The following is a 24759-nucleotide window of genomic DNA, read 5'->3' as shown; positions in this document are numbered from 1 at the left end:
TTAACTTCCAAAAGTAAAGCAATAATCATTAATCACTACAGAATAGCAGGAGATGGTTACCCTTCTTGTAATGGGCACATTCCTGCAGGCTGCATGGGATTGGTAAGAAAAGATGAAAGATTAGTTGGTTTAGTTCCACTCTAGAACGTGAAACCTATCCCATGTTATGCTATAGATCCCATAAATGGCCTTAGTGCTCACTAATTGAAATGGAAGTTACATGAAATAATATAGGCCTTTTCTAGTATATTACCATTTCATGCAAACACTCCTCTTGCACTAGAGCAGGGATCCCCAACCTTTTGAACCGTGAGCAAAAGAAGTAAAAGTAGTTGGGGAGCAACAAAAGCATGAAAAATGTTCTTGCGGTGCCAAATAAGTGCTGTGATTGGCCATTTAGTAGCCGCTATGTGGATTGTCAACCTACATTGAGGCTCTGTTAGGCAGTACATCTGGTTTTTATACAACCAAAACTTGCCTCCAAGCCTGGAATTCAAAAATAGGCACCTGCTTCGAGTCCACTGGGAGCAACATCCAAGGGGTTGGAGAGCAACATGTTGCACACAAACTACTGGTTGGGGATCACTGCACTAGAGTCTAGAAATGGAATAGGCTTTGCAAGTATGCAAGAAGTCACTTGTTACCTTTGTTTTCATTGATGAATTCTCCTATATTTTCATTTTCAGCCCTCATCTGAGCCCTTGATACTGTGTGTCATTATGCAAGTGCACCTGGTGCCTAAATAGAAGAAATCTGTTCACTTAACTATGTATTTATTTAGTAGCAGCCAGCCCACATATTTTCTGCATTGCTGCACATGCAAGAGAACAACAAAAATTTCCATCTTATCGATGACCAAGTACTTTGCTATTCAGACATTTGCAGTTTACTCATGTTTCCTCTTCTTTATTGATATATTTGTTATGAAGGCATTTTTATCAAAGGGGATGAGAGTTTGCCTCACTTTGTATTGTTTTTAGGGCGTATATTTAACAAATGTTGAATTCTATTTAACCCAATTTGATAAAAATGGCCAAAAAAAAAATCCAATACTAGGAACAGAGAACTATAGCACTCCCCTCTAGAGAACTGTGGAAAATTCTATGTATACCCTTTGATAAATATGTGCCTTTCTGCACCAGTAAACACAGGAGGGGATGTTTGTACTGCAATTGTCTTAATACACACCTTTTCACTAGCTGTAAAAACTGGTATTCACCAGACAGGAAAAGGATCGGGAGATGTCTGAGCGAATGTCTGGAAAGGTAAGTCTCGGCTAAATGGATAAAATAAATGTGTAATATTTCTTTACATAATTATATTCTGTTCTTTTTATAACGTCTCTAAACAGTTTCTATAAGTGCATGTGTTAGCACCCCAGCCATTTTGGCAGCATGATTACAAACCCGGGAGCACTGTGTGTTTGTGTGTCTGTTTACTTCAGCGTGTAATATGGTTTATATACAAGATTTATAATCTCTCAAACAGATTAGATATAGGTTGATAATTCATAAAGTGTCACTAACCACCCACCTTGCCAACTGAATACCAGTTTAGTGACAATCTGTTGGCTGTCATGTCCTCCTGTAATTGAAAACTTTTCTTGCATACAAAGCAACATCACATATCTGTGTAGATCTGAAGCTACATTTTGTTACTTTCTGTCATCTAAGTGGAAATTCAGCTAAAAAGGATATGCTCATGGAGTCTATAGCACTAAATTACCAGATTATTAGAGGGGCATCACTTTTTTTTATTGTATTACCATTTTTTTTAAAAAAACTTAAAATATATATTTATTTGTTTGTGAAGAATCTCATTCATCCAGGTCATGGTACATCTGTAGATATAAGTCAAATCAACTGGACTTGCTGTGTTTTTCTTGAAGACATTTCACCAGTAATACAACTGGCTTTCTCATTCAGCATTATCATATAACACTGTACCTTCTAACTGCTGAATGGGTCTATTTCTGACCCCAGTACTACTAAGGCAGATGATTGTTATTTCTGAATTGAGAAAGCCAGTGACTGGTGGCTGGTGAAACGTCTTCATGAAAAAACACAGCAAGTCCAGTTGATTTGACTTCTTTCTACACATATATTTATTTATGAGAGAGGTCTTGCTTATCTGTATTCTACTGCCATAAAAATCAGTTGTGTCTGATTCACACCTTCTCAAGTTTATAGGGACAGTTGCCTTTTTTCTGTATATTTTGAGTTTAAATAAACCTTACACTTTTTCAAATTTTCAGTGTGCTGCTGGCATTTTCTCCATTGGATCTTTTGACCCTTGAAGCAGGTATGGGTCTTTCAGCCTAGCACCTGATACCACAAAAGGTATATATTCAGGGGTGAAAGCTCTCTGCTTCTGTTAAGGCAAAGACTTATAATAGTACCAGAGAAAACTGGGTATAAAGCTGAAGAAAATAAGAAAAGTATTAAAATGCTCGTTTAGAAAACTTGCTGTCAGATTTACCATAAATAGTATGGCATTTGTTAGCTGGGTTGGATTAGGATTAGTTTTAAATGAATTTTCACAGTACTTAATGGTGAATTAATAATATCTGCTTATGTAAATATTACCTGGGGCATTCCACCAATGAGGTGCCTCTGACTTCACAGGGGCAAAAAAGATAGCTCACAGAAGAACGACATGTGCTTTCATGAGGGTTTGAGAGGACAACGGCACGATTGGAGGCATTTTAAGGGTTGGACTGGAGGAGAAGTGAAAGAAGCAAAATGCACTGCCTCAGGATCTCCTCTGAAACATAAATGTACTCCATAATAGAGATACTTCTTACTCAAAGCAAAATTCAACATTTTGGGCCTAGTGGTGGTCGAAGCACATACTTCATATTAATGTATGATGTAAAAAATCACTTAGGCATAGACATCATGGACTTTTTGAGGAGAAAAATGCCATCTTTCCTTCTGCTCCATACTTTATTTCTTGGTGCAGTGTTATTTCCTAATTTTTTAGCATAGCTCACTGTGGAGTATCAGTAAAATTATATATTGATACGATTTGTAAAAGAAAAACAAAAAAGTGGTTTGTATTAAAGAATTTGCTGAAATAAGTGCGACTAAATAACTGAATTAGCTTTGCACTTTTCTGCTACATATTTTCCAGAGAGAACAGAAGCCACAAAATAGACTGGCTTCTTCTTTTATGGGAATTCAACCCGACGTGCATATGCTAATTTACATGGAACTGACTTACTAAAGAAATGTGCATGTTTTTGCCAAAAAAATCTTCTTGGTTTGTGTCCAAAGCCAAAAGAGCTGGAAATAATATCAAGTCTGAAGTGACATTCACATGACTCCAAAAACCTTTCAGTCCTGGTCTCTGACCTCCAGGTTAATGAGTAGCGTTTGCTGAAAATCTAGAATCAAATTCGGGTCTATAATATTTTCCTTGCTAACTGTCTAAGAGGATTATGGGAAAAGCTGAATGCAATTTTTCTTCTGGCAAATATTTTGTTTCTTGGTTTTAGATAATGTATCTTATTTATTTATTTATTTATTTATTTAAATTTCACAAAGAAAACGAAAAGTGTCAGATCACATTTTAATATATTTTGTGGTTTTGGCATAATATGTTTATATTTAAAGTCCCAAGTATTTTGCTTCGTGTTCAGTTAAACCACTTTAATCAGTTTAGTAAGACCGCTGATTCTTGAAGCAAAATGAAATTTGGTCTGTTTGGTATTGCACTTGTCATTTTTAATTACTTTGATGTTTTAGAATATTTCCTGTTAGTTGCACAGCTGCCATATTGAAGTCAGATCAGCAGTTTTGTCATAGAATAGTAAAATTGTACTTTTTAGCACAAATTAACACAGTTTTCGTATAGTTACTTTAACCACAATTTTTTTCTTAATTTATCAAGTGTGAAAACCATAAAATCTGCTAATACAAAAGTACAGCAAGTAAAAGTTGTCAAGGTCATGTAGAAGTCAGTGCAAGTTCTCTTTCTTTTCTTGCAAAGATCAGTCTTTTGTTGGTGGTTTTAGATGCTTTCAGAGATCGGAACATTCATTGCCATATGAATTTTTCATTCTGGCTATTTTCGTTCGTACTTGTATTCGGATCTTTTAATAAATTACAAGGCATTTGTGATTTTTGAGAAAGTTCAATTGTGATTTCAAAAAGGTCTAATATCACTAAAATTCTACCTTTAATAAATGGGCCTCTAAATTGACCACCTCATGCAACATAGTTCCACTGATGTAGCTGAAATAATATTACAAAAAATTCAAATACTCATACTTGATTTCAGGCCAACATCGCAAATGAGAATTCATGAATTTTTAACCTTATCCTGACCCACCAAAACCACATCAAAATCAAGCTAAGATCGGCATTGTGGGACTTGCACCTATTAATCTGTATGTCATTTATGAACACAGTGGTTCAATGGAGATATTCTCCAAAACTCTGAATTGAAGGCTGCAATACATACTCAGATTATATTTAATGTTCAGCAGAAACCAAAGGGTGCAATTATATGACTCAAACCAGCTGGACCTGACTAAAAATGGAAGCTAGTAGTTTCAACAATTTTGAGGGAGTGCTCTATTTTTACAGTTCAATAAAATTATAACCAACATTGTAACAATATAGAGAGAACATTTGGTAAGTGCTGGGGGATACAGCATAGATATAAAGATGTGGAGTACAATCTGGCCAGTTTAGACTCCTGGCAACAATATATATTGTGTTTCTCTACACTGTTCTGGCTTTAAGCCTGGAGGTCCAGGATTGTTGTGATTGAGTCTTTTTGCTGCGTTGACATTTTGTGACAAATATATACACCAGCATTAAGCACAAAAATGATGGCAACACATGAATTTAATTCCTTAAATTCAGCACTGAGATTCATAACTTACTACTAGATTCCTGCGATTTGCAAGCCAGTGGGCATCATTGAATCTGGTGGTGCATGGTCTCTACTCTGAAATAACTTGATGAATTTGGGTTCTGTTTCTTGATTGGATTGCTAAATTCTGGTGTGACCTCTAAGTTGTCTCCGCGCCCCCCCCCCCCTTACAACCTGGACTCTCTCTTGATCTAGGCTGTGTGCAGGGTAGAAGCAGACCAACTTATATCGACATGAACCTTTGTCACATTGTATTGCAGAAGTTGTAGCAAAAGCTTTCAGTGACCAATCCCTTCCTCAGGCTACAACTTCTGCAATAAAATATGACAAATGCTTAAGCCGATATAAGTTGGTGTTCTTCTTCCCTACACACAGCCTGGATGCTATACTTGCCCTGGAAGCAGTTAGGGAATTGAATGCACCCTATAAGTTAAGTAAGTAGTAGTAGTGTTTAAGGCAGAAAAGTTTTGTTGGACTCTCTCTTGGTCTACCAGCTGTAATTTATTTTTGCTTTCTGTGCTTTCACCCACAAAATCTGATGACAGTTGAGAGAATTTACATGATTGCGGAAAAGTAAACCTAATTTTTCTCCAAGGAAGGCAATTGGGCAACAAAAGTAGACCTCTGTTATTCATTTTTAAGCATTATAACCACTAATACCCTTTCAACTGTTTTCTCATACACTGGATACTGGATAAGTGCAAATGGAATAGGGAGATGGAATATTGATACTGATGATTGGATAATTAATTCAATGTTGAAAAGTGTAAATGTCATTTTGGTGCAGTTAACGTGTTATATTTCAAAGGTTCAACATTTCTCCAATTGTAGATTCTAAAATAGTATGAACCGTGGCCATTTATAGGAAAGAGTTCTGCGATGGACACAAATGCTTAGCACAAAAAGCTACAGTATATCCGCTGTATGAATACCTCTCGATCAAAACTATCACACATATGTATCACAGACCCCCACATTTACTGACTTCTCACCACTGCCCTTATGGAGTTCTTTAGGGTGACAATAATACAGTATGTTTTCCCCATCATTATTAGTTTGTTGTACGTAACAGATGAACACTGCAGTTTTACATTACAAAGTAAAAAAATTAATTTATGAAGGACAGAATAAATATTCAAATCCCACAGGGGACAGGTTGAATCAAGCAGTAATTGGGCATTGCCATGACAGATTGAGGACATGGCCTAAGAAATCATCAATGCTCAGACTAATCTCTAGTTAATTCATATAACCACACAAGGCATATTTCAGCGCTAGCAACTGATTTTTCTCTCCCTTTCATACAAAGACATAGTAACTGGTTTATTTTAAGGAACGTTTTGGATCCTAGGACATGCTGGAGAAAGAGAAAGTAAACATAAAATCACAATGCAGTTGCTTATAACTCTTTTATATATTTATATTTTAATGATTTACTACAGAAATGTCCTAAGTAAAGTCAATCAGCTTCATCTAACCAGAAATACAAAATTGCCTGCCCACCTCAGAATACTATGTAAAGTATAATAATAATTAGTAATTATGAACTGTCAGATTGTTAAAAAGTCCTAAAAACTTTAAGCACGTTTTTCTTTGCTTTGTTGTATGACAGTATGAATTGAGTCCTCTCATAATTGTTTTCGACTATTATGATTGTGTTATGATTTTTAGCTAGATCCCTGTTATGACTCATTCTGACTAGCATTTTAAGGAAATAACCATAAATTGCAACTTGCAGTGTAGATACATGCGTGCACTATGGACTTATACACAGTCAATGACCTCTATTAAAGCAACTTTGAGCTTATGCTGTGTAAAATTAATATCTCCCAAAACAAGGTGTAAAAACCTTTGTAAAATAAATGGCAAATTTATCAAGGTGTTTTGTTGTTTTTACCCCATATTTCAGCCATTATTTTACATTGCTTCCAGCAGAAGTCACTCTAAAAAAATATGCCTAAAAAATGTACTCCCTTTTTTTACATGGCGAAGCCTAGTGATGTGTTGTATTATGCTGCTGTTTGTTACACCACATAATAAATATGCACCTTATTTGGAGCAGCACTGATTTCAATAGTAGGTGCAAGTCAGGTCCATTTAAAAGTAACGCCATGCAGTCCTCTTAGCTAGTTATTGGCCTCAATGAACGCTTCAGTGTTGAGCTGTGTATGGAGCTTTTTAGATAATGGTTTTCCTGAAGCTTTATGGCCAGGGCCAGGTGATGGTGGATCTCCATTTGCATTTTTCCACAGGCACAGAATCCACTGCCCCACTACTCCTGAACAGGGATTTGGTGACCTTTTTTGGTTTAAAACCCCTTGATCAAGACCCTTATCTTGAAAAAGTTAAACATACTGTATGTAAAAACATTGCTTTATCACTTTTAGGCTTGGCAGCCTTCAAAAGATCCTCATCAAACTTTCAGCACCAGGAGAGTTTATAAAAGGACTAAAGAGGAAACTGGTACTGGGGAACAGGCAGAACAGACCATATGGGTATGGGCAAGACTCACTGCTCTTTATTTAGGTGCAAACAGTGCAGACTGCAGAGCAGGCAAGACAGACACTAATGGACTGGAAAAAGACATGAAAAGTTAAAAAAGGGTAAAGTGGTATGCAAGTCCAGGCATGGGTTAAGGCAGGCAGAGTCCAGGATGCAAATTCAAATAACAGGTAAATATACAAAAAATCAGAGGTAATTGCATTCAGGAACAGGATATGGGGACCTTGGATCAGGCAAATGCATTGGTGATAGTGGGGGCTTTAAATAACCTAAGTCTGCACCTAAAGCAGCATCTTCGCATGTCTTACATTATCTCCACATGCTTCTATAACCCTGACATAGTATTAGTGAATCCTTACCACCACCACCAGCCTTCTGGCACAGGGCAATGGTATCAGCATTTCTCCCCCAGTAAGCCCTTCCTTAGAATTAGTAACTCATGCATAGTTTACACAGTATATGTGTCCATCCAACAATATCCAAGAGAGAAATTAGGAATTAACTTCAAATTTCTCCTAACTGGTTTCCTATAGATTGAGAACCACTGCAAATAAATACATACATTATTTGCATTGATTTAACAATCATTAATTGAATCTGACAGTATTTTGAGGAAAAAACATTAATCTCACCTCCTATACAATTTAACACATTTTCCTTTAAAAATGATATAACCACAAAACGAGGTGTTCTAACAGCAAATGCCAGAAAAGCAGTAAATAGGCATCTGCTTTGTATCACAAGGTTCCGCTGCATAGTTCTCTCTCTTGGGAGACCTTCAGAGTGACCTCCACAGAAGGAACATCTTGCATCTATGAGACTAATGATTCAGACAGTATTCCTCTGGGTCATTTAGATGAGAACACCAGAGCACACTTGATTTTAATAGATTTACTTAGCAGATGTCTGAATAAAATGTAGAATAATAAAAGTGAAAAATTAGTCCTTGTACATTCTTAACTGTTTTTTTTTTTTTTACATAAAGTGGTCAGAGAGAATGCAGATCATGAGCTCCAACCATATAGCTCTGTGGATGGGCATCTTAAAGGGGATCGTAAAAGGGCACTAAACCCAACTGTTAGGCCTAAAGGCCACTTTGCAAACTGAAGCTTACTGTACTGTACTGCTCAACCACACTTTATTCAATTGCTGTTGGACTATAAATCCCAGCACACTTTAACATATTATCAGGGTTAAGGTATTCTGGAAGCTGCAGTCCAACAACCAAATGGATGTATTCTTAAAGCAAAACTTTTTCCCCAGCTCTCCAGAGCCAGTGGATGCATTTAACTGCAAAATAATCCTCCAGTAAGAATTCCACCTGATCTGTTTCCATGTTCTTTGCTCCTACAGTTAGAGATGGAAGCTTTAACTACAGTTTTCCCAGCACTGAACAAGTCTGTCCTTTATCCCCATGTCTTATTACAGTGTAATATAATTAAGTCAAAATGATCACAATATGTAAGATAACAGCAAGATGCCTGCAGGTAATTAACATACTCATTGGTGAATTCTTTTGCATCTATAATTATGTTTTTGGTCAGTAGAATTCTCATTGGTGAATTGGTTTCCATGTGTAATTGAATTTTTAATCAGCTTCTATAGAGAACTAGAGGGTGCAGTGGGACAGCTTTACAGTTGGGTTGTGCCCAATTAAATTTAAAGAGTAATATAATATGTTTAAAACATGGAGTTTGCCACTTCTGTGGCATAGTTAATTCAAATGTTATTGTAGATTTAATGGTTGCTAATGGGTCCTTCTGTCCTGGATGACCCTGGGCAAATGCCTATGTATATAAAGTGGCCCTGGCTTATTAATTTTAAATCTCCTATATTCTGACTACTTAGTTTTCTCTTTTTTTCACTTACAGTTAGGGGGTTATTTACGAAACTCTGAATGCAAAAATCATGAAAAATTTGTGATTTTTTTAATATAAAATCTGACGTTTAAAAAAAATCACAAATGTTTCTAAATGTATTAAACCCTAGGGATGGAAAAGTCAGAATCAGAAAATCCGGCATCTCAGACCTGTTGAGGTTAAATATAACTCAATGGCAGAAGTCCCAATGATTTTTTGATGTGCGCTAGGTTTCGTGCAATACCCCAAAGTTTTCTGGCCAAAAACATAAGAAAACTGAGTCTTTGGGTGAAAAATCTGGATTTTTCGCAATTTTTTTTTATTTTTTTCCCGCAAACAAAATTTTTGGGAAAGTGTATTAATGAATAAGCTGAAAAAACCCCTGCGGATTTGGTCAAAGTTTTTTTTTTTCAGAAAATAATGAGAAAAATTCGGACTTTGATAAATAACCCCCTTATTGTGAAAAGATCATTATGATGAGAAATGCAACGAGACATGCAATTTGTGCTCCTAGTGCAAATTAGCTGTCAGAAATGTCCTCCCTTTGTGGAGCTCTTAGGACATTAACATATAATAAGATGTAGCACCAGGGAGATACATGTTAGTAAGCAAGATGTTCAGAGTCTTAAAAGTACATTACAACTTGGATTACTGGTTCATGAATAACATTTTAAATGTAATGGTAAATGAATTATTGGCAATCCACACAATGTAATATAATATACAAACCAACACTATAAAAACCACAACAGAATCCTTTTAACAAATCTAATCCTCCTTTTTTTTTTGTATAGTTCACAAACTCCGATCCTGTAATTGCGTCTCCTAGATCATACCAAAATGACTACACAGTTTGTCTTTTCCTCCTACTTTCAAGTACTATTTTTGGTGTTCTCCCAAATGTTCTGTCTTTTATTTACTTGCATCATATTCATGTTGATACCATACGCTTGATTTTTTTTTTTAAACTTATTCACGGCATTTCTGTACTGGCAGGTTTAATTATTTAATCTATATAATCACATAGATGTAAATAAAGTATCCCAAGTAAATATGCAAATGTGATTTGCTGATTGCATTGATGGGCATTTTAATCATGTCTGAGTAAGAAGAGTAGCATTACTAAGCACATAGTTATTGACAGTTCTTTGTCATTTAGTTAAACCACAAACTGAACATCATTCAAACCACAAATCCTCCTGTGGCTGTGAATATTACATTCAGATTTTATTGGTTATTTGTCTGAAGATAATAGAGCCAATTGGAAAACATGTTTAGAAAAGGGTTAGGATTAACTACAGCCTAGAAGCTTTCTTGTACAGATTTACTTTAGCATTCCAAGAAGAAATAAAGGGGGCAGATAGCATTCTCATTGGTGATTTCTGTTGCATCTATAATTAGTTTTTGGTCAAAATGCTCATCAGTGAATTGTTTTCCATGTTTAATGAAACATTTCATCAATTTATATTAAGAGCTAGGGGGTGCAGTGGGATGCAAAATAATTCTCCAATGAGAATCCTAACTGATCTGTGTGAATCTGGAAGCATTCAGTATATTTTCTTTTTACATTGGAACATAAAAAAACGTGAAAACCTGCAATGAGAATATTTATCAAAACTGTAAATATGTCCATGATCAAGCATATGGAAAGGCAGTTGTGCCCCAAGTGCTGCTGAAAAAAAATTGATTTTAAAAACATCCTCTAATGTAAAATGATTTGAACTTGCCTTGTGATTATGCAGCACTTCAAAAGCAATTTTACTATGGGAGCTGAATTTCATTTGTGCTTTAGATAGCGGGACCGTGAGCTTTCTTTCCCAGAAGCTATTTGTGGCGCTTGCTAGATAAAATTATTGCCTGCAACTGTTTATTTTGGTAACATGGCAAATAAGCAGATTACTGCCTCACTCACAAGAAGTAAAGAACCCAAGATTGAATGCACATATTTCATAATAAGTTATCAGCAGGCTGCTGGGCAAATTTGACATCTATCAACCTATACATTTAAGATGCACATATATTGCCATGTGGAAGTCAGTTAAAAGCAGACTAAGTAAGATGTGTGGTATGTTTAAAGAGTCTCCTTTAGTCTACCTCTATCACTGATGTCCCACCTAACCAGATGCTCTGTGCATTCACTTACTGTGCAAAAACATTGTTACTACTTCAGAAGTCGAAGAAATTATTTCACTGAGATCTATCGATTCTGTAAATCTGCTGAAAGATACCACTTCTGGCACACGAATGGCTAAAAACTACTAAAAATATGCTGCTGAGCTTTGCAAGGTGCAGAAAAGGTTCCCTTTAATGTTGTCTGCTTCTTCGATTTAAATGTACATTCCCCTGAAGAGATAGATAAAACACTAAAAACATTCCTTTATAGACAGTCCTGAAATAAGGGGGCTAATAATATACATTGTAGGAGCTAAACTGTACCAGTGTATTTATTCATAGCAACACATCAAAAGTGGTATTTACTTAATGGGCACAGTGAACAAAGGGCGTGTTTCTGAACTAATAGACTTGTTTTTTTGTTTTTTTTAACCACAATGGATTCTCCAGAATTCAGGAAATTGCATTTGGTGCACTTATACTTGATGTATCAAAATGAATGCAAAAAAATGCATCCAATTGTGTCAGGTGCAATTTGTGGCTAACATTTTGTGGCGATTATATAATTTCAGGCAGTCAAGCAGTGTTTGCATATGATTCTTTTGCAAAAAAATGTGGTGCACCTATTTATGCAGCTAACTGTAGGAACTCTCAAACAGCTGCTACATTAAGGGTGAAGACAGCCCCGGGGTTCCCCAGCTTCAGTATGTGCACTTGTGCAAAATTCATCAGAAGATTATGCTCAAATATGTGAAGGGTCAAAGACCATAGTTGGAGGTATCCAGGGGCGTTTCTTGGGGTCCTTTCTGATGCCACACCACCTCGCTCGCCCCCCCCCGTCTTACCTTTCTAAGCACCGGGGGGAGGGCACATCGTTAGTGTGGAGAGAACAGTTGTGCTCCCCTGGAGGTATTGGAGGTAGTATTGGTAGCAACATTTGCATCCATTTCAGTGCAACCAGACTTGTACTTGCAGTTGTAAATGACCCTTCACATCTTCGTTTTTTTTTTATTTGGTGCAAGCTGTTTACATCTACTTGGTTGTTATAGGTAACTGGACTGATACAATTTAGAACCTGGCTTAGTAAAAAAAGCTTAGTATAAACTTAAAGTTGATTTTAATAAAATAACTGAATATTTAATATTATATATAAAATAAAATTGTTCCATACTGGCATACCCTATATTCAAATATATATTTTATTGCTAATACGTGCAAATGTGCAAATGTACATATGTACATATGTATGTACAAATGTACATATATATATATATATATATATATATATATATATATATATATATATATATATATATATATATATATATATATATATATATATATATATATATATATATATATATATATATATATATATATATAGTATATGTGATTAGGCACTATGAAATTCAGTGTCAGATTTATTAAACTTTGTAGCACTGGTCAAAAGTCCCTTTATTTATACCAGTGACAATTTGGGATGTTTTCTTTATGTGCATAAAGCATTAGCTCTAATAATGTTTGCTTCCTTCTGTTCAGCAAATAAGCTTTGCATTTATATTTGAAAATTCCTCATTTAATTCAAGAAAAGCCATCACATCAGATTTCATCTGGTAAAACTCATTGCACTCAGTTGCTGTAGGGCATTAAATGTAAATTGACTTTTTCAGAAACTCATATTAAGCAAGTTCTCCATGCCATCCCAGAGGGGTTAACTGCAGAGCCGTCTTTTTTCTATGAAAAGCTCATTCCGAAAAAGTCATCACTTCAGATTTCAGCTTGCAAAACTCAATGAATGCCATCAAAGATGTGTTATTAACCTTTTAAAAACTGAAATAAACAATCATCTCCATTTGTCTCCCACAGGAGCTAAATGCAGTGTTGTATTATTGCAAAGAAACCTGCCCGAATAGGAGCAGTAGCTTTATAGTACTTCTTCAGGTTAAAAAGCCTTGTGCCTACAGTATGCACATCTTCAATCATTTTTAGAATACTGCATTTTTTAGATAAATCTCTCTATACTACTGTGATCTGAACATTACAATTATTTTTTTTATGTTTATTTTACATAAAGTTTCACAGTTGGAAGGGGTAACTGTTTCCAGGTTAGAGTTCCCTGACCATTCTGTAGTTGGCCTGTGGTGTTAGCTGTCCCTAGTCTTTAAAAAGGGAAGCCCAATATGCTTGGTCTCTTTGGACCCCACATGCTTGAAGGGGTGGCTGGTGCTGGAGAGCTTGAAGTGGAGGTAGGAGAAGTTACTGTGACAAAATACCAGCTATAGTGCACTCTGGAACGAGAGGCAAAGTCAGTATTTAGTAAAGCAGCCTGAGGCTCCAGCAAGCAGATCAGGAAGGTTTGTAAACTGTGGTGTCAGCCCAGCCAGCAAATGGATCCAAGTGGTAAGACTCAGGTGATTGTAATCTACAAACTGTGAGCATTTTTTCTAATGCTGGGGACTAGTTCACCTATAAGTGAGTACTATAAATGAGTGATGCAAATACTATGTCTGTGTAACATCATCAAGTGGATGTCTAAAGTATCTATAAAGTGATTATTTTACCATCTGTGCGGTACCACAAAAGCGATTGTTTGAGATCCAGCAAATAAAGTAATAACTATTAGTTATACCTGTAACACCGTCTCAGTTATTGGTCTCCAAGAATGCAAAAATGTGATTGTTTAAAATTAATGTTCTCTAAACCTTGTTCTGTGAATTGAAATGAACCTCTTTTTAATGACCAGTAAGGTCCAAAATGCATCCGGTGGATCTGCCAGCCCTGTGATGACTATACAATGCTTTTTAAATTATGTTTTATGGATTTGGAGGAGGTATGGCCTCCCTTGTTGTCTTATGAGGAGCATTAATGGCATTGCCCTCAACACTTACATATGTATTTGGGGCCCAAACACTAGTCAGTGTGGAGTGGTGGAAGTCCTGTGTGGTTAACACTTCCTCCACCGATACATTTTATCACACCTGTGATAAAGAGTGCTATATAGCACATGCTGTTACAGCTAGTTTTCCCCTTCAGAAGGTAATCCTGAGTCATACATCAGTCAAAGTTCATGTACTTAATGCTTCCAACTCTAAACTTTGGCAACTTGCAATATAAATTAGTATGTACCATAGAGGCTGGACAAACCTCTGACTGTCCTACAACACTGTACTGTTCAGTGCATGGTTAAAGTGTTTGCAAGCCCAGGAGTGTGGGACCTGGGGTTTATACACCCAGGTCATCGTGGATAAAGGGTGACCACTTTGTTATTCTGAGCAGGCTTTTTCTGTTAAATAATCATTATAAAATTCACGTTTGAGAAGTGGGATCCCAAATGTTTTCTAATAGCAGTGGATATATGCCCCTTATAAATAGAACTTGAAATGAGCTACACTGATTAATTAATATGTAGCAGAGAAGCAAAATGAGTAATTAGTTAGTAATGACCCTTGAGGGCAACCCAGATTGGCTTATGTATTGACAAGAAACTGTTGTAGGTCAATCAGAGGTCTGACCTTCTCCTGTGAGATTGTGGTATTGGTTGATTAATATGAACTTTATATGACATTTTACACTTGTCACACCAGTATCTCTTTTCAGCCTTTGTACCCAATGGTGTCTCCTCTGTGTCCTGGTGCCTTACAATTCCAATCCAGTCCTTTTAACTTCAGACCCAGGGAAGAAGTGCACAAGCACTAAGGGATGCAAGGCTAGTACCATAATGCTAATTTGTTAACACTTACCCCAGTCTAGTTCCAGCCTACCCCTTGTGCCAGCTAAAAAAATCTATTTGAAGACTGAAGCATCTGTGAAGGATTTTATCTCCTGGCACACCTTCTCAGTGAGAGGAAGGTTGATCAGTCAGTGAGGAAGTGAGAGGACAGGAGACTTCTTCACAGTTCCCGTTCAATCTGGTCATTCAGGCCAGCAAGTCAAGCAAATGAAGTAATGGCATTTGGTCATCCCAGAAAAATAACCAGCCCACTAGCCAAACAGACAGATAGGTGTCAGACCAACTATTATGTGAGTTATCTCATGGTGTAAGAAAACCTGCGGGCGGCGGGGACACCCCACACTCCTAACCTGTTCACATCTTCTTCTTCTGCTCCTAGGATGAGTGCTTCCGGGTTTATGTGGCTCACGTGTGACGTCATGACCGGGACCTTTGGGTTTGTTCTACGTTCAGGATACTGTTATATTTTGGTAGCCGAGGATGAGAAGAGTATAACAGTGCTTTATTAGCAGGTTCATGCAGCCATTACACTTCAACAGTAACTTCACCTCTAATAATTTTAAGCAGTATAGAAAGTACTATGTACACAGTATAACTCTTGTGCACAGTGATACCTACAGGCCCTTTGTATAAACACCACATATTCCCCCTAGAGTAGGAAAGCATTTGGGCAAATGTAAAAAAAAGCAACATTTAAACAGTATGCATCTTAAAGCAATATTATGCATTATTCACATCACATAGTCCTTGGTCCATGCAGGTAGTTTTCCGATTCTCTCAGTATGCCTTATAGGTTCACTTTCTTCAGGTCTATTGCAGTTGGCATCAGGAGTAAGAAAATGTCCTTCATCAAATGGAGCTTCTCCAAAGTCATTCCTAACAGGAGCATGACGACTTGCATTCCATATGTGTCCATCAGATAGTTCATATGTGTATGGTCCTCACTGGCATCTCACTTAAAGCGGTGTAGTAAATTTAGATTATCCTTGTTTCAGTATTCCTGGTTTCTTAATTCTGACTAAAGCTCCAGGCACTTCTCTTGTACCACGTTTTCTGTCTGTATAAGCCTTGCATTTGGCTTGTTGACGTTTGACAATGTCAGCAGTAGACGATTTTGTAGGCACAGTATTTTGTGGAAGTTTGATGTCTGCAACATGTAACTTAGTGCGCATCTCTGCATGGTCAGGGTCAGGCTGTAATCCATCTTGTGAAATTATATGACCCAGACAGCTGAGTTTGTCTGAAGTGACTTTTGTAAAGATTCAGTTTCCATCCTGCAGAATCAATGCATTTCAGAATTTTTTTTAGGTATGTCATGAAGATCCATAGTTGGAGCGTAGACAATTATATCATCCAAGAAGCATTGTACCCCCAGGTATGTCATGGAGTATAGAAGACATCAGTCTTTGAAAACAACTAGGTGCTGAAGCCAATCCATAAGGTAAACGCTTGAACCAAAATAAACCATCATGGGTGATAAATGCAGTGAGGTCTCTACTTTCCTCATACAGTAATACTTGATGATAAGCATTCTGAAGATCCAGGGTAGAAAAGAATTTTGATCCTCGGAGTTCTGAAAATATTTCCTCTATGTGTGGCAAGGGATCATTATCCATAACAACTGCTTTATAAGGTTCACGGAGATCAACATACAATTTTCTTCATTGTTACAACAATGGGTGAAACCCATTCAGAGGATTCTGATTTTTCAATCACATCTTTCTCTACCAGTTTCTTTAGTTCCTGTGTGACAGTCTCCCTTATAGAGTAGGGCAATTGCCTCAATTTCTGGCATACTGGTTTCACATCTGGTCTCAACTTAACTTTGTATACAAAGTTCTTTGCACAGCCTAGTGAAGTGTTGTTTTGTGGTGAAATTTTAGACACAGGCTGCGTGGCAGGCACTGGTGCTGTAGTGATGAGACCATCAACTAATTGTAGGTTTAATGCAGCAGAGATCCCTTCCAAGTATAGCAGTACCCTTATTCATAATGTAAAAGTCACATTTTGCAGTATTTCATTCAAATTGTACAGTCACTGGCAAGCAACCAAGCACAGGGATTGGATCCTTTAAGTAACTGACCAGTTTCAAGGCAGGTGCAACAAGTGGATCTTTTGCAAAGTATTTCAAGAAAACATAATTTGGTAGTATAGAAACAGCTGAAACTGTATCAAGCATCAGGTTAATGGAGTGTCCTTGTCAGCAGACACAGTACTGACATTGCATATAAACTAGTCAACTACAAGAGGTCCTCTGCACTCAGAGGACCTCTTGTAGTTGACTATATGTATTTTGTGGTCACACCCTCATTGCACCCCCGCCTAATGGTTTTAAAAAATAGTGGTGAGCACAACTTTCCCTTGTTTGTTATTGCATATAAACTAGTCTGGAATAAATGTACCAGCTTTATCCACACTTAATACTGTAACATTTATAGTAGTGACTTCACGAACATCTTTAGCAGAATTACGGCAGATTTTAGCAAAATATCCTGCTTTTGTGCAGTTGCTGCACCATTTAGCTTTTGCAGGACATGTAACATGATTTGCAGTGTGTTGTGTTGAACCACAGCGGCAGCCGTATTTTTTATTTGTATTTGCTGCATGGTTTTGCAGTGTAGGTGAATCCCTTTCCTTATCACTGTATTTTGCCTGTGACTGTGCATTATTAGGCCACAGTGTTGAATTCACAATCTGTACATTCCCAGCAGTTCCCTGACTGAGAGTTTTAGCCTCTGCCACTGCTGTTTCAATTTGGCTAGCAACTGTAATAGCCTTTGCAAGGGTTAAATCCTGCTCTAGGAGCAGCCTCTGTCTAATGCCAGGTGAGTTTGTTTTTTCCACTATTTGGTCTCTTAGCATTTCATTTTAGATTCCCAAAGTCACAGGTAACAAACAGCTCTCTCAAAGCTGCTACAAATTGTTCTGTGGATTCGCCATTACGTTGTCCACGTTGGTGGAATTTATATCTTTCAGCAACCACATTTACTCTTGGCATGAAAAAGTTCTTTATAGCAGTAAGAGCAGTTTCATAAGTCTCATCAGGTAATGGTAATGTATAAAATATACGCTGTCCCTCTGCTCCCAGGCAGTGAATAAGTAAAGCACGCTTTCTAGCAGCAGAAATCTCCCCTTGGTCAGCAGCAATAATGTAATTTTCAAACATACAGATCCAAGCAGTAAAAGGTATTGTAGGCTCTCCAGGGGTTGGGAGAAAAGCTGCAGGCTGCTGCAGAGGTAGAAGAGGCACCTTGACACCAATTTGTTATGTTTTGGTAGCCAAGGATGAGTAGAGTATAACAGTGCTATTAGCAGGTTCATGCAGCCATTACACTTCATCAGTAACATTATAGAAAGTACTATGTACACAGTATAACTCTTGTGCACAGTGACACCTACAGGCCTTTTGTATAAACACCACAGATACCAATCGTAACACATGGTTTATCATATGAAAACTCATGGACGAGATTCAATTCTGGGAGAAAAAACTTTTTTTCAAATTCAGTTCCAGTTTTTTTCCCATAAACTTCAATAGAGTTTTCACATGATAAACTGTGAGATACAGTTTATCATGCAAATATGCAGTAAAAGCCTGGCAGAGCATTAAAAAGGAGGAAACCCAGAATCTGGTAATGTCCATGAGTTCAAGACTTCAGGCTGTCATTGCCAGCAAAGGATTTTCAAGTATTAGAAATGAACATTTTATTTTCAGTTTTTTAATTTGTCAAATTACTTTTGAGCCCCTGAAATGAAGTGATTGTGTTAAAAAAAGGCTTTAGTTCCTCACATTTTTATGCAATCTTTTTGTTCAACCCACTGAATTAAAGCTGAAAGTCTGTAGTTCAACTGCATCTGAGTTGTTTTATTTAAAATTCATTGTGGTAATGTACAGAACCAAAATTAGAAAAAAGTTGTCTCTGTCCAAAGATTTATGGGCCTAACTGTACAGTAAGTTTTGCTGTATTGAATAGCATCTCAAATTGAATCTTGTATATGAGTTTTCACGTGATAAACCTTTTTCTCACTGAATTGAATTTGGCCCATAATGTGTTAAACATCTGATTTAAATCAATCAGAAAATTTTATTTTATGGTTTATCACATGAAAACCTATGGGTAAGATCAATATGAGGAGAGAAAACTTTTCTCCTAATTCATTTCCAGTTTTTCCCCATACCCTTCAATAGAGTTTTCATGTAATAAACAGAAACGGTCTCTGGGTCAGATTCAATTCAGTGAGAAAAAGTAATCTCCTGGTTTATCATGTAAAAACTCATGGACGAGAAAAAATTTTTTCTCTCCAAATTCAGTTCTAGTTTTTTCATATAGAATTTTCATGTGATAAACCATGAGATAAGTTTTACAGAATTGAATTGCATATCAAATTGAATCTCATCCATGACTTTTCACATGATAAACTTTTTTTCTCACTGAATTGAATCTGGCCCTCTATGTGAAAAACTGAATTAGGATTATAATTAGAAGATAAACGTTTCTCATTAAATTAAATCTGGCCCTTTATGTGCAGGGTTCCCAGGTAATAAAATCAATATACATTGAGATTCTAATGGGTCACAAGCAAAAGGTATTTTTGGGTGATTTGTCACACAGGAGAGGAGATTTACCCCAACCGAGAATTGTGTGGGAACGATTTGTGAATAATTTCTGAAAATCATAATGGCTATTTGTATTTTTTTTTTATTGGATCATGCCCACAATTTGAGGGATGAGTTATCTGGACACCAAATGGCAACAAATACAGCATAGTGTTAAAAATGCCAAAGCCCATCAGGAAAGAGAAATAAATGCTACTGAAGCCAAAATGAATGATGTAGGCTGGGTATGTATAAATCATTCATCTGATGAGCAAGAGTCTTATTTGACATTCATTTGTCAGTTGTAGGATACAGTAGATCACCTCAAATATTTAAAATCTACTCTTCTTGCCAGTTATTATGAATGATGTTATACATTTTAAACATGATTATTAATGAATTATAACCCTGCAAAATCGAATCTACCACATCATTGTTTTTCTTCTTCTTCTAACTTGTACAGTGAGAGAATGTTGCACACATTATTTTTGAAATTAGCATCCATACTTTGTGACATTATGTTCAAAAAATGACTTGAATTTGAGATCTCTCCCCCCCCCCATGTTGGTGTCAGTCTGATCACCACATGCAGGTTTGGGCAGAACTTTCTGCGCTACATCTCTACCCAGTAATGCTGGCATATAAAGGTTATATCAAGGAAATTGTAGCTGCTGTCTTCAATACTATTTCAGCTGGTACAGGACCACCCTCACCATACAGGTGGCACAGATAATTACTTTTTTGCTTCAGAGCTCCATGACTTATATAAAATCAGTTCATGGAACTCCTATGTGGCTTATGTTTACAATTAAATTAAATGGCTGAAAGAAATACAGTAAGTAGAGCAGAATTCATGTACCTCATGAAAGCTGGGACGATTTCCCGTTGTCTACAGACTCTTTGCAAGGGATAGGCTGCTCCACAGTTATGATAGTTCAGGTGTTGTGGGGGAGAGGAATGCTAGAGGGTTGGAGGAAATTGTAAACTAGGGACAGGGGGAAAAGGATGGAGCAGTGTGAAGTTTTATGAAAGACTGAAAGCTTGTCAATATATTAAAGGAACAGTTCAGTGTGAAAATAAAAACTGTGTAATAGATAGGCTGTGCAAAATAAAAAATGTTTCTAATATAGTTAGTTAGGCAAAATTGTGATGTATAAAGACTGGAGTGACTGGATGTGTAACATAATAGCCAGAACACTACTTCCTGCTTTTCAGCTCTATAACTGAGTTAGTCAGCGACTTGAAGGGGGCCACATGGTACATTTCTGTTCAGTGAGTTTGTAATTGATCCTCAGCATTCAGCTCAGATTCAAAAGCAACAGATATGACCCATGTGCCCCCCCCCTCAAGTCTCTGATTGGTTACTGCCTGGTAGCCAGGGTAACCAGTCAGTGTAAACCAAAAAAGCAGGAAGTAGAGTTCTGGCTATTATGTTACACATACAGTCACTCCAGCCTTTATACATTACATTTTTGGCTAACTAACTATATTAGAAACATCTTTTATTTTGCACAGCCTATCTATTTACACCGTTTTTATTCAGTTTTACACTGAACAATTCCTTTAAGGGGCAGATTTATCAATATGTGAGTTTAGAGTTTAATAAATAAAAACTCACCCACATTCTTTTCATTCCTATGGGATTTTTAGAATTGAATTTATCAATGAGTGAAAATTAGAACCCACCATTTGATAAATACAATTGTATCCTATAGAATGTGGGTGAGTTTTTATTTAGCTCTAATCTCAAATTTTGATAAATCTGCCCAAAGTGTATGATTTCTAATTCAAGAATCTTGGCCAGTAAAATGGCAGAGGCCTGGGTTTCTGGATGAGATGTATGATGTAATTGAAATTGCTGAAACATGGCTGAATGAGTCACATGACTGGGCAGTAAATATAAAGGGCTATACCTTGTTTCAGAAGGTTTAGTGGAAATGGTAAAAAAGCAAGAGGACAACATCTGTATGTTAAGCATTATTTGAAACCCACTATTAAGAAGAAGTTGTGGAGGAGGATGAAAGGGCAGAAGCCTTATGGATTGAACTTTTTACAGATTAAAAGGCAAAAATGATAGGAGTATGCTACAGACCCCCTCATGTCAAGTAAAGAGAAAGAGGTGCAGCTCATGTTGGAAATATGGTTCAAATGTTAGAGAAAGTTGTATTAATAAGAGATACAAATTACCCAGACATTGATTGGAAAAGCAATCAATGTCAATAAAGACAGTTTATTTTAGGAAAACAACCTTTAGCACCCTAAAAAATGACAGCAAATGGATCGGGGCAGGTTTTCAATTAAAAACACAGAACAGAAATGGATGTTGTTTACAACCATATTAACTAATTACTATTCTCAGTTTATCACCTAATGGAGGAAATGTAAGAGCATTAACAACACCCCCTATGGCTTAATCAGATGTAAAAAAAAGTTAAACCAAGGTCTGCTGTTATGAGTCATGATGTTTTTATGGACAGAAACGAGTGTGGTTGTCAATGGAACATTTTCTACTTGGAGAAGGGTACATAGTTTATTCATTTCATTTGTAATGGATTTGGGAGTCATTCTAGGAAATGTATCTGTGTTTGCTGATGAGTATGCAGTCCAATTAATTCCATCAAGGAAGTGACATCCTTGCAGGGGCATGTAGACAAACTGGGCAGTTATGTGGCTGATGAGATTCAATGTTTATAAATCTAACAATATGCATTTGAGAAGCAACAATATGCAAGCCTCCTATACCCTAAATTGGATTAAGTAAGACACATCCTTGATGGAGAAGGGCCTTTGGGTTCTTGTGAATAATAAACTCAGCTGTATAATTTACTCTCAGTTGCTTTATTCCCCAGCAGATACTTCCATTAAACACAAGGTAATCAATTTTTTTTTTTTGCCTTGCTAAATTAAGTAGCTCTTGCACAGGTTTCACTTAGACAAAGAGATAGAATTTGATGCACATGTGTTTTTTTTCAACCTCTTCTACTTTATTGATATGAAAAGTCATGATAAGAACCTTCAACTATTTCCCAGTATCCCTGAGACTTCAGGTTGAGGCACATTTCGCACACATTTTCTATTCAACTGTTGGGCCACAATTTCTGCAATTTTTTCTTCTGTTGTAACCTAAAGAGAATCAGTTCTAAGACTTCTCAGTCTTAAGCAAATTATATTGATAAAATTGGTGACTGAACATTTTATTCATACTGTGTAGAGAGTATTTTATTATTAACATGTATTTATATAAAAACATTTTATTCATACTGTGTAGAGAGTACATGTGTAGATGAGTAAATTTGCCTAATAATCAATATGCTTTTTTTCCCAGTTGAGCTTCTAATATGGAAAAAGAAATATTTGACTGCTTCCAATGCAAGGAGTCCTTGTACGGAAAGAAATATACTCTAAAGGATGACAGTCCATATTGTATTAAATGCTTTGACAGCCTTTTTGCAAACCCCTGTGAACGATGCAAAAAGATGATTGAGTGTAATTCTAAGGTAAATGTCACATCATAAAATGGTCCATGTTTAAATTGATAGTTTATTTATATATTTTATTTCTTAAAGACCCCGGATGCTTTCCTCAAATCCATTTTGTATTGTGCCTGTCTCAACTATAGTTTTGCTTACCATGATATTTTTCACTGCTCTTATTTCTTATCTTTTCTCTTTATCAGTCTAAAGCACCATACACTCAGGGGCGCTCCCCCAATGAGGCGAGTTGAGACACTCGTCTCAGGTGGCAGCGCCCTCCTGGTTGCCAAGGGCAGCAAAAATCCAGCTCCTGGTAACTTTAAAGGAAAACTATACCCCCAAAATGAATACTTAAGCAACAGATAGTTTATATCAAATTGAATGACATATTAAAGAATCTTACCAAACTGGAATATATATTTACATAAATATTGCCCTTTTACATCTCTTGCCTTGAACCACCATTTCGTGACTCTATCTGTGCTGCCTCAGAGATCACCTGACCAGAAATACTACAACACTAACTGTAACAGGAAGAAGTGAGGAAGCAAAAGGCAAAACTCTGTTTGTTAATTGGCTCATGTGACCTTACATGTGGTTTGTATGTGTGCACAGTGAATCTTACGATCTCAGGGGGCGGCCCTTATTTTTTAAAATGGCAATTTTCTATTTATGATTACCCAATGGCACATACTACTAAAAAAGTATATTATTATGATAATGGTTCATTTACATGAAGCAGGGTTTTACACATGAGCTGTTTTACTCAGTATCTTTTAATAGAGACCTACATTGTTTGGGGGGTATAGTTTTCCTTTAAGAGCCGAATTTCCGGTTTTCAACCTTGAAATTCGGCTCTTCTAGTGCATGGAATGCAATTGCGCTTTCTGCACTAGTCACGTGGACTCCCCTGACCCCTGTCCGGCGCTGAAAAGGTGAGCGCTGTGGGGAGGGGGGACAGCAAAATGAAGGCCGCCTCGTGCGGCAAAATTGGCAGGATTGCCCCTGCATACACTAGCCAGATTTTAGAATCGTGGTGTCTACTAGTGAAATAGCACATCAGCATCTACCACTGCTAGACTGGCTATGTGTATGCCAAGCTTTACAGTGCCATAGATTATGTTACCCCATTCTATTATCCTGAAACAATTCCTATGGACTTGATTTTAACCAAATAATTCAAATTTTTAAAAACAATTTCATTTTTTTTTCTTTTACTATGACCTTGATCTGATCTACAAGGCAATCAATCCTTACTGGAGGCAAAACAATCCAAGTGGGTTTATTTCATGTTTAAATTATTTGTAGTGGGCTTAAGGTATGAAGGTATGGTGAACCAAATTACAGAAAGATCCATTATTCTGAAAACCTCAGGTCTAGAGCATTCTGGATAAAAGGTCTGCTACCGGTACATGGAAATATATGCCACTGAAAATATATCTGAGCCATCTTATTTTAGCATTTTATTTCATGCTTGGAAATATATGAAACGTTTCTTGATTCCAGTGAACCACTGGCAATTGGGGTTGTGGATCCACTACTGTTTCTGTTCTTATTCTGTTCTATTGACTTTTATTGAGCATGTCCCTATTTACATCCTGTATC

General features: G+C 36.7%; 1 protein-coding gene across 1 annotated transcript in view; it reads left to right on the top strand.

The window, feature by feature from the left end:
- fhl5.L (four and a half LIM domains 5 L homeolog) overlaps positions 1–24759 on the top strand; it is a 45898-nt gene that overhangs the window by 6563 nt on the left and 14576 nt on the right. The window contains exon 2 of the mRNA NM_001094408.1: positions 23007–23178. Within this exon, the coding sequence (NP_001087877.1) occupies positions 23020–23178 (159 nt within the window). The 5' untranslated portion in view covers positions 23007–23019. The remainder of the gene's footprint in view (positions 1–23006; positions 23179–24759) is intronic.

Source organism: Xenopus laevis, chromosome 5L (genome assembly GCF_017654675.1).
Source record: "Xenopus laevis strain J_2021 chromosome 5L, Xenopus_laevis_v10.1, whole genome shotgun sequence".
NCBI lineage: Eukaryota > Metazoa > Chordata > Amphibia > Anura > Pipidae > Xenopus > Xenopus laevis.
The sequence above is the reverse complement of the archived record's forward strand: the minus strand, read 5'-3'. Positions and strand labels throughout refer to the sequence as shown.